We start from the raw sequence: 10,727 nt of genomic DNA, 5'->3' as shown, positions 1-10,727 counted from the left end.
CATGCATTATATAGTTGTACAATACAACATTTTAAATCACCAATTGTTGTGTACAGAAAAAAAAAATTGTTGTTTACGGATCAGCTCCCAATCTAAAATGGTTTGTAACCTTTCCAAAGCACTAAAACCATACAATGGCTTAGTTCCGGGGACATCCTTACATACAAAGTACAACTATGAACTACATATACTTGTCACTTTAGATTCTTATCAAAATGAGTGTGCTTATTCTCTTACAAACTTTGTACAAGTATATCCACATTTTCAGGGTCTTACATGTATAACTATCTCTTAATGATTTTACAAAAAGTAGAATAACAATCACCGCGCTCGAGACATGCACACCTAATTGCGGCTTAGAATACACTATATGCAAATTGTGTATAGTCATTAGTTACTGTTTCAAAATCAAGATGCATTTGTCACCGCTAATTAAGGTAACGCACTAAAAATATCCTGCTAAATCGGATGATCCAAAAGCCAACCAATGATTTTGGAAACAAATTGTACAACATAATTATTTATTGTGTTCCAACTAATTTCCTCATAATTTAATTCCTTCATAACTTTATTCTTTAACCTGCTTCTATCTATGGGTAAGAACTAATCTAGACATAAACAAGAACACGTAAAAATACACAAATGCAGCATGTATCACATCATTCTTAGCTTAAGATCAGGATAACCAGCACGTGCCTTATGTGTATCAAATAAATTTTGCAGCGCTTCCACAAACTGACTATGTACCTCAGAAATCTACAAAATATAAAAATCAAATCAGAATTATATTTCATGTACTCAAAGGATATATATTATGAGATTAATAACTTGAATACCTCATCTATGGTGGGTGTACAATTTTTCTTGAAATATATTGGTTTACCAACTACCACAACAACTGGTCGCCTGAAGGGTATAGGAGACCTGCATATAGAATTTATATAACCAACAAAAACTGTTATTTGATGATAATAAGGTTGTCTTTAAATGTTGAATGATATTGTTTTGAACATACCAAAAGGTACCCCAAAAGACAATGGGTGTGAACTTAATAGCTCGAGAGAGTTTGAGAAAGAACTGTCCACGTGGCTTCCACCAGTTGTAAACATAGGACTGCAGTAGATAAGACATGCATGTTGTAATCATAGTTATGGAAACAAGTTTGAGGAATGAAAATAAGTGGTAGTTTATATATATAGGGATTAGGAGAAGTCAAGTATATATTATGCGATATTTGATACAAATTCTTGGGTTGAATTAAAAAATACCTGGCCAAAGGCAAAAACAGGAACCAAAGGGGAATTGGTCTCCATCGCAAGGCGTATGAATCCTTTTCTTGCCTTTAAAAAGGCAACCTATAGATATAAAAAATAAATATGTTTAACTTAAACCCGTGTTAATTTTTTCATCAAATGGAATATTACATATTACATAAAATATTATATATAAAATGATGAAAAAGAAACCTCGGAATCATGGTTCATGTGAAATGCCTCTTGTACTCCACCTGGGATGACTATGCAGCTACACCCTGATTTTAAAAGAGATGAAAAGTTTTTCCTTGTTGCTGCCGACAATCCCATCCATGTCCATAAATGCCTCAGAAATGGCGTGTAAAAAACCTGATTAATTAAAATTTTAATATTATTGGATATATTAATATTTTGTGGTGGGTATTTTCGGGCTAATTTCTGACTACTCTTACAGCTGTACTTGCAAGGATTTTGACTTTCTTTATAGGCATATAACCTGTATGTTCGGATAGTATTCCACATCCAATGGGCCAAACTGAATGGGGCTCGTACCCAAAAACTGCAATTAATAAACATAATTTTTTGTCTCATAATTTCACTATTTCTTATAGACTTTATGAAGCATATATATATGATAGTTATGTTAAAATTACCATAAGCTTGATCAGGATCGAAAGCTTTGATATCCTCAACGTATAGAGTAGCGGGAAAATAACCAATCACATGTTTGTATATGTACCTTAAATTGATGGGAAATATTAATGAAATACGAGTTAGTTAGTTAGTTGATGGATATTGCTATAATCAAATTCAAATAAATTAAATTATCACAATTGGTAGTTCGAATTCCAAAACTAATATCATGGACTTGAGTGTTGTTTCCATTTTGACTTACCGAACTTAATGTAGCTTAATATATAGTGATGTTTCTATTTGCGTTGTTGCCCTTTAACCAAACTAAAAAAAACATCGACATATATTCACATTGTATAAAAATATCATGTAACCACTGAAAAAAATCTTAAAAAATTATTTAATGTCGTTCATATCGAAATGACGAAATTATATTATGTAACTAGCATAAAATTTCAATTATTTATTTTTTGTTATAAGCTCTTTACATCCAATTAATCTTTTGAGTTTGGGCATATCCCATTGTGGATGATTTTGGTTAAGATTATAAATTAAAAAAAAAAATTAAAAATGAAAGCACAATGTTGTTGTCAACAAACAATTGTTTAATTTTTCATCATATATAGTCATTTACTATCTCAAACTTGTGACGTTCTCAAAAAATAAACAGTCAATTATTATTCAATATTACTTTTAGATAGAAGGGTAAAATGTTATTTTACATATTTAAACTCTTTCATTCGGTAAAATAAATAAATAAAACCCTTCTTTATACAACCCCTTACTTTCTATCAAGAGCAAGTGGTATACCACTATCACATCTTAAAAAGAGAAACTTTGTAATGATGTAAACAATTCCTTTCTCATAAAAAGAATCCACTTGATAGAATATATACCAATTAACAAATCATTTTTAGCGGATCTATAAAAAGGATACAAAGCTACCCCTTTTGGGGGTGAAAAGACTACATGAACATACTAAAATACTTTCAAATTCCAAAACATATATATATGTAGCATTGATAATGAAAAGCTTTTTTTTAGTAATCTGAACAAAGAGAAACATACTAAAATACCTTCACAAACCAACTTTATCTATTAATTATAGCCTTGACAAAATGCTATGAACACAATAGATTAATCAACACACACTTCTAGTTTAAGAAACTTATAAGTTCTTCATTCTTCATTTTATATCCAATCTTAGTTATCATTAAGAAAATAACCAAGCATCCCAGTTATCAAAGAGTGTTCTTACTTCTTAGATCTAGATAATTTTTTAAAAATTTTATTCTATTTTTAACATGTAAAAAAGTGAATGCAGCAACTTTTTATCTAAAGCACTTTTAACTCAATTTTGATTCAAAAATTACTACATCGAATTTGCAAAATCAATACCTGGCTACAGATATGCCCCATTTACTGTTCTCATCAATAGGTATGAACATAAGCACCACAAGTATTCCCAATACCCTGAAAAAGAAAAAGAAAAATTACAAAATCAAGATGAAAATCAAACTAAATTATCTTTTAAACTAATTAAATAAACTTACATGAAGTATTTATGAAGAGGGAGCAATAAGAAGGAAGCAACGTTGAGAAAAACGATAAGATGAACAGATCCCAGCCATATTATCATTGCAAAGAATGTATGAAGTGGTGACACCATTTTTGCTGTGAACTCCGCCGGCGCCGCCGACGACGGCGGTGGTTTCAGGATTCCGTTCATCTCTTCCGTCTTGGACATGTAAAAAATGGCGGGTGAACAGTCCCGAAAGCTTTGGGAGTTGTAAACCTGGTTATAATATGAACTATGAAGCAAGCGAAAACAATATGAAGCAACTAAAACAAAAGGGTGATTTTGAAACATTTGCATGTTTAGTCCTTCTAGTTTATGAGTGTAGATCCTAATGGTACCTAAAGTTTCAACTCTTTAATATCTTATTCTATTCTTGTTTTTTATTTTAATTTTAATTTTGAGATAAGATAGATATTGTGAACTTCAAGGAAACTAGAGAACCCATGTTCATGCTGCAAACTAGATATTTCAGATTTGGGTTAACTTAACATAATCTTATATAATATTTATGTTGCAAAAACATATAGATGATGATAGGATATATAGCCACTGCCCACTATTAATAAGTGTAGTTTTAGTATTTTTTTTTCCTATATCAAACTATTTTTAGAATCAAATTTAAAAATGAAACTTCAAAATTAAATAAAATATTCAACTATTATTATGATGTAAATTTATCAATATATATATATATATATATATATATATATATATATATATATATATATATATATATATATACTTTTTAAAAAAATAATCACTTGTTTTGCAACGATTCCATTAGAAATTGTTCCATAAAGAAAACTTGACAACGAAGAAATAAATTCGATGAAGAATTTATATATTTTGTAATAGTATGATAATTCGTAATGATATGAACATATTTGCAATGGCATGAACAATTTAACAATAATACAAACCATTTTATAATAATGCCATTTAAAAAAAAAAGTTTTTCTTGTGATGGGGGATATGTTGCAATAACTTCACATAGACTCGTTATAAAGTAATACGATACTTATTTTATTGAAATCATCCGCACAATATTGACTATTTTGGGGATCGTGTCTTAAAAACTCTACTTAATTACTATAAATCTGTAATATAATATTATATAAAGAAAGTGATGATATACTTGGGAGTGTCTGGGATTTTTTTTTTTAAGAAAACTAATGGTTTTTTTTTTCAAAAGTGTCTATTCAGTTATGCACTAAGAACATATAGTTTTTTGAAAAAAAAAATTGAACAAGTTTATGGTAACAAAATGAATAAATTAATAAGTTGTTTTTTATATGTTTTTTCAGCTATATATGTAAAATGACTAAAAAACGTATCCTTATATATTATTGAATTATCGTTTATTTTTACATATAACAACCTATTTTTTATCCTTTAGAATAATATTTTGACAAATAGTTATATTGGTAACTTTTTATAAATAGATAAATATAAAGGAGAAGGGTCATCTTGTAAAATCGAAGCAAACAAAAGCTAAGCTCAGAGTCTCCAACTCTAAAGGACTCCATATTCTTCAAACCTAACCCAATATTAATGTCTCAAATCTTAATTAGTTTGTTACTAATAGTCACATAGGCATCATTTTTTTTCATTTGTAGTTGTCTTGGTGATTAACATATACATAATGAAAAACTTAACTATGCCATTTATAAACATTTTAGTTTATTATTGTCAGTCCCAAGTCTCGCTATAGAAGGGGAATTTATAACGTTAAATATAGTAAAGACTAAAAACCCTTGTATTTTTGGTTTGTTTAAAGCCCCAAAATTGTTAAACCACCCTTGCGTAACCTTGGCATTACAAAGGAGAAATATCAACACGGAAAATGAACATACGATTTGTGAAGCAGCTACCAATATTTGGCTTCTTACCTCTATTCCTAACAACTGCCACATATTTATATATTCCTCAGACTTTAACATCGGTTCAAATGAATTTTAGAAATTCTACTATTTTGTTTATATATGTGTAGACTTGAATCCTTGATATATGAAAAGTAATAGAAAACAAATATAAGACATGTACCAAAACAACCACAATCATATTACAAATAATTAAATTTAGCATAGGATTAATTAAGGTACAACAACAATCATAGTACAAATAATTATATTTATCATATAGAATTAATTTAAACAAGATCAATATGTTAGATTTGTTTAGAAAAATTATAAGTTGTTTTTAAATAAGTTAGAATTCCTTATAATTGAAGTCAATAAGGTCTTTTCATTTTATTTAAACAAGTTGGAGCTCCTTACAACCACAATCCCAAACACTCCTTAAAAAGCTACATTATCAATTTTATTTTTTGGACACATGTCAATAAATAAATAAAAACTTATATGAATTTTGAACCTAATCCAAGCCACATGTATGTTAACATAACACTTTTCAAAAATCTTATCCTATAATTTTAGAGAGATTCAGAAATAATATAATTTTAGGTCGGAAGACCCAAAACCCGGTTGCAACCATATAAGAGAGCACATCCACCTCCACCAATCGTTGGCCGACAATGGCCACCATCGCCATGTAGAGCCATAATTAGGGCTCACTGGAGGCGGAGGGGTGGTAGAATGTGGTGAGACAACCACCGGAAAAACAGATTTTTATGACCAAACTACCCTTTCTCCGGCCACATTCAAACCCTACAATCATAACAATTGAATTAAAGAATTACCTGTCGAAATCGAGCTTCCAAGACCTTGAAACCCCCAAAATCAATCGAACGAAATTATTTTCTCTTGTGTGTTAAATTTGTTATCTCAAATCAAGAGTAATGGCAGTGAACAACTGGTCAAGTGCATTTATTCCTGGCTCCTTCCCGCCGCTAATAGACGCGTGGCGAGTGGTGATCTTGCACAAAAACTTTGCAAAGATATTTACATATTGAACCCTCCACTTACATTAAAAGCACGTTCGACCCCTCTTGCGACCAGATCCATAGCATTTAAGTCCACACAAGTAAATGCAAATAGGGCCCTTCTTTTTTTAATCAAATACATTCAAGCCCATTTGGAATTTTGGACATTGTAAGTCTAAATAACAAATAAAAAATAACAAAATTGCATCACTTTCTCCAATAAACTAAATTATTATTTACAAATTACAAACCAAACCCATGCTACTTAAAGTTACTTACTCAAGGTAACAATAACACAAATAAATAAAAATATTGAATGTCTTTTACTCTTTAGAATAATCAAATAATTTCTGACTAATAATTTTTTTTTCTTTTTTGATGATGATGCATTATTAGATCATATTATTTGTAGCTCAAGATTAGGATAACCAGCTCGTTCTTTATGCCTATCGAATAGACTTTGAAGTGCTTCCAAAAACTGACCATGTACGACCGAAACCTACAAATTTTATAAAAACCAAAATTAGAAAAAGATTTTAATCAATGAAATTACAGAGGGTTGATGATATATATTTTTTAATAACTTGAATTGAATACCTCTTCCATGGAGGGTGTAGTATTTTTCTTGAAATGGATTGGTTTTCCAATCACCATAAGCATTGGTCTCCGAAAGGGTACAAAAGACCTCCAAAAAAATAAAAAGTGTTGAGTGATGATGATGATGATGATGATGATGAAATGATGGATTGGGTTGATAATTACCAGAATGCCCCCCAGAAGATCATAGGCGTGAACTTAATGGCTCGAGAGAGTTTTAAGAAGAATTTCCCTTGTGGCTTTGCCCACTTGTAAACATACGACTGAATCAATTAAGACATGTTTTAATTTTGGGAATGAAAAGTTGACAATATGTCTGAATCAATTAAGACATGTAAATAAATACCTGGCCAAAGGCAAAAACAGGAACCACAGGAGCATCGTTTTCCATTGCAAGGCGTATGAATCCTTTCCTTGTTTTTAGAAACGCAACCTATTTTTTATTATTTATTAATAAATAACTTAGACTTAATTAATCTATTCAATCATCTTTGCTTTTGTTCATCTTATGAACATTTATTTAAATAACAAAAGGGAGTATGCAAAGTGCAAACCTCATAATCATGTTTCATAAAAAACGTCTCTTGTACTCCACCTGGGATCACTATGCAGCTACACCCATTTTTTAAAAGAGAGATGAAGTTTTTCTTTGTTACTGATGACACTTTCAGCCATGTCCATAAATGTCTTATCAAAGGGGTACGAAACACCTGATTCGTTTATATCATAACTTCATAATAATATGAATATTTAAAGCATACAAACTTCAAACTTTAAAAGCATCAAGGGTAAAAAAAGTCTTACAGCACTACTTGCAAGGATCTTGACTTTTTTAATAGGCATGAAAGAAGTAAGGTTTGCTAGTATTCCAGCTCCCATAGGCCAAACTGAATGTGGCTCAAACCCAAAAACTGTATTAACAAATAACAAAGGACAATTATCTTAATTTTAGATCGATTCTTGTTGATTAAAACCCGAGATTGAAAAAAAGAAAGCATTTTTACCATAAGCCCTATCAGGATCGAAAGCTTTGATATCCTCGACGTATATAGTGGCGGGAAAATAACCACCAACATGCTTGAATATGAACCTGAAATTGATGGGAAATGTGAATTACATCGACTTTGAGTAGATGATAGTAATGGGGTTTTGGTTTTTTATGTCAATGGAATACGAATTGGGAGAAAGGGAAATAATCAACCTGGCTAAGGCTAAGCCCCATTTACAGTTGTCGTTAATGGGGATGAATGTAAGCACCAGAAGCATTGCAATTACCCTGAAAATTAAAAATTACAGAAGAAAAGATGGAAATTGAATGAGATTGTGGCTAAAACCTAAACCCATGATTGATGGAGACACGATTACAGGAAAAGGAAAAGGGAGAGGTGATTAACATGAGGAAATTGGAAAGAGGAAGCAATACGAAGGAAGCCACGACGAGAAAAGCGAGAAAATGAAGAGTGCCAAGCCACATCATGATTGCAATGAATTCGAGAAATGGTGGCCCTCTTTTTCCTGTGTACTCGGCCGGGGTTGGTTCCGCCGAAGACGACAGCGGTGGTCGCCGGAGTCCATTCGTCTCCTCCGTCATCGATATGAGAAAAATAACGGAACGATCCCAGAGGCTTTGGGGGGTTCTTTGAACACTGATTTTCTTGACATAGGAACTTTTCAAAGATTCACGGAATGGAAATCTTCAAACTCAGAAGTTTCTGTAACTGAATGTTTCTTGAAATAGAAAACTAAAATTTGGTTTTTTTTTTCAAAGTGGGTGCCGTTTTAACAGTTTTTGGAATTAAATACTCACCTAAATTATAGAACAAATTACACGAATGGTCCCTATGGTTTGGTGTTTGTTACGTTACTAGTCCCTAACTCCATTTTCTAACCTTGCCAAACCTTAATTGTTTGATTTATTACACACCTGGTCCCTAATCTAACATGTCGTTTGATTTTGGAGTTAAAACCCCCACGTGCCTTGCACGTTGGGGGTATTTTCGTCCTTTTACTTATTCATCCCCTTCAAAAACCCTAGATCAGTCATTAGAAGCATCACATTTTCTTTATCTACATTTGTTCTCTTAGTTCATCTCCCCTTTCTTTAATCTCTTTCATACAAGTAAAAAATCAGCAATGGTGAAATGTAATTACGGGCAACCAAGTGTTATACTAACTTTGTGGACTAAAGACTACCCCGGAAGAAAGTTTTATGGATACACAAAGAAGGTAAAGTCGTTTTGATTCTTTCTAACTCAAGCTTTTGTGTGACGGTGATCGTAAGTTGGTTGGATTTGAACTTTACAGGGACCCAAATGTAAGTTTATTAGATGGGTTAATGATGAAGGACGTAGACGATGTACTAAGGTAATTCCAGGGTTGTTGAAGGCTAAGAACAAAGTTGAAGCTGAGAATCGGCTACTGAAGATGATCATGTTTTTAAGTTGGGTGTTCATTGGAATAATTATTTACAAGTTGTAGTGTTTCAGAAGATTCAACTAGTATGCTATGTAGGATGTTTATGTCTTTCTGGAATTTAATTTGACTTTGAAGTGTTTCTAATGATCCATGTAGTTGGTTGTTGTCTGTGAATTTGAAGTGTTTTTGGAATGTATTTTGATTAAGTGTTTGTGAATTTGATAATATTTTGGTAATATATTGCTAATATTTGGTCAAAAAATTATGGTGAATTTGGTAACAAAATGTAACACCGTAAATTTTCAAACAAAATTTTCATTTTTAAAACACATAAAAACTCATAATATATTTCTCAAAAACATAATTGTTCAAGTGTCAACACAACTCCACATAAAAATTATCACTATCCCAGAATCCACATGATCTCGAAATCGGTGTGTATAATCGAGTCGACGCCTTCCCGATATCCTGAAAAGTACCTGAAACACATATCACATAACACGGTAAGCACGAAGCTTAGTGAGTTCCCCAAAATACCACACATAGCTCATTAGCCTCTCATGGCTATACTCAGATAAGACCCTCCGGTCAAAGTGTCTCAATGGAACCCTTCGGTCCCACAACTCGGATGGACCCTCTGGTCCTAACTCAGTAAGCTCAGAATAATACATAACATAAATCACAAAGACATAATGCAGGATATCACAATACTTAATATAAGCACATAAGACCCTTCGGTCACACAAATGTTACCACTCTAGGTAAGTATAGTGAGAAGACTTACCTCGTAGTAAGCAAACAAATAATCTCGTACACAAATCTCTGAATTAGCCTCCGCCTAACACATAGGATAATTATCTCTAATTAATACTTTATTCACAACTCTAATAAACCAAAGGTTATTCTCTATCTCTCTCTCTCTCTCTTTCTCTCTAACTCTTGGAATGGTTAAAAGACCATTTTACCCCTACATGGTCCCCATAATCCCTGTCTTGACCAAACCCTAAAGTCAACAGAAGTCAACACTCGAGTCAACAGTTTATGTTAACCCGACTCGTCAATTGCATCAATATGACTTGCCGAGTCCCCTTTGTTACTTTAGAACATCGTGAAAACCCAACTTAACTCATTGAGTTGTCTCATCAACTTGTCGAGTTACCCATATACAGACTCATCGGGGAAAACCCTAGCCGACTCGTCGAGTTAGTTCATTGACTCGTCGAGTCCCTTAAGTCAAATTCTCATTCAGACGTTTTAAGGCAGAACCCATGCCCCATACTCCAGATCTGACTTCCTAAGGCTCGATTATGACGTACAACTTCGATCTTTACGTTCATACATGACATATTTGCTCCATAATGCCAATTCA

The 10,727-nt window shown here is 32.2% G+C and overlaps 2 protein-coding genes across 4 annotated transcripts; both read right to left on the bottom strand.

Moving 5' to 3' along the window:
* Window positions 1-469: 469 nt before the first annotated feature.
* LOC111916011 (diacylglycerol O-acyltransferase 2D) lies at window positions 470-6,301 on the bottom strand. Of its 3 annotated transcripts, none has more exons than XM_023911652.3 (10): window positions 6,164-6,301; window positions 3,440-3,681; window positions 3,285-3,359; window positions 1,907-1,992; window positions 1,706-1,812; window positions 1,467-1,622; window positions 1,269-1,355; window positions 1,016-1,113; window positions 837-924; window positions 470-756 (listed from the first exon to the last, which is right to left on the bottom strand). In XM_023911652.3, the coding sequence occupies exons 2-10, from the start codon at window positions 3,631-3,633 to the stop codon at window positions 655-657; spliced, it is 993 nt and encodes a 330-aa protein (XP_023767420.1). In that variant the 5' UTR covers window positions 3,634-3,681; window positions 6,164-6,301; the 3' UTR covers window positions 470-654. The 3 variants fall into 3 exon arrangements, with proteins under 3 accessions (XP_023767420.1, XP_023767421.1, XP_052624437.1); XM_023911653.2 differs by having other exon boundaries at window positions 3,440-3,664; XM_052768477.1 differs by having other exon boundaries at window positions 3,440-3,697; window positions 6,164-6,279.
* On the bottom strand, window positions 5,659-8,700 carry LOC111915974 (diacylglycerol O-acyltransferase 2D). The gene is made up of 9 exons (XM_023911606.3): window positions 8,338-8,700; window positions 8,145-8,219; window positions 7,948-8,033; window positions 7,748-7,854; window positions 7,498-7,653; window positions 7,290-7,376; window positions 7,109-7,206; window positions 6,944-7,031; window positions 5,659-6,845 (listed from the first exon to the last, which is right to left on the bottom strand). Exons 1-9 carry the CDS (start codon window positions 8,532-8,534, stop codon window positions 6,744-6,746), a joined length of 996 nt encoding a protein of 331 aa, XP_023767374.1. The 5' UTR covers window positions 8,535-8,700; the 3' UTR covers window positions 5,659-6,743.
* Window positions 8,701-10,727: the final 2,027 nt, after the last annotated feature.

Source organism: Lactuca sativa, chromosome 2 (genome assembly GCF_002870075.4).
Source record: "Lactuca sativa cultivar Salinas chromosome 2, Lsat_Salinas_v11, whole genome shotgun sequence".
NCBI classification, from domain to species: Eukaryota; Viridiplantae; Streptophyta; class Magnoliopsida; order Asterales; family Asteraceae; genus Lactuca; species Lactuca sativa.
The sequence above is the reverse complement of the archived record's forward strand: the minus strand, read 5'-3'. Positions and strand labels throughout refer to the sequence as shown.

What these genes read in the sequence shown, in the direction of transcription:
- LOC111915974 (XM_023911606.3), bottom strand. Translation starts at nt 8,534, where the DNA reads ATGACGGAGGAGACGAATGGACTCCGGCGACCACCGCTGTCGTCTTCG. An exon ending in CCTCTTTCCAATTTCCTCAT is followed by an intron (nt 8,220 to 8,337) that starts GTTAATCACCTC and finishes TTTAATTTTCAG; the next exon opens with GGTAATTGCAATGCTTCTGG. An exon ending in TTATGAAACATGATTATGAG is followed by an intron (nt 7,377 to 7,497) that starts GTTTGCACTTTG and finishes AATAAAAAATAG; the next exon opens with GTTGCGTTTCTAAAAACAAG.
- LOC111916011 (XM_023911652.3), bottom strand. Translation starts at nt 3,633, where the DNA reads ATGTCCAAGACGGAAGAGATGAACGGAATCCTGAAACCACCGCCGTCG. An exon ending in CCTCTTCATAAATACTTCAT is followed by an intron (nt 3,360 to 3,439) that starts GTAAGTTTATTT and finishes TTTCTTTTTCAG; the next exon opens with GGTATTGGGAATACTTGTGG. An exon ending in TGGGGCATATCTGTAGCCAG is followed by an intron (nt 1,993 to 3,284) that starts GTATTGATTTTG and finishes CATCAATTTAAG; the next exon opens with GTACATATACAAACATGTGA.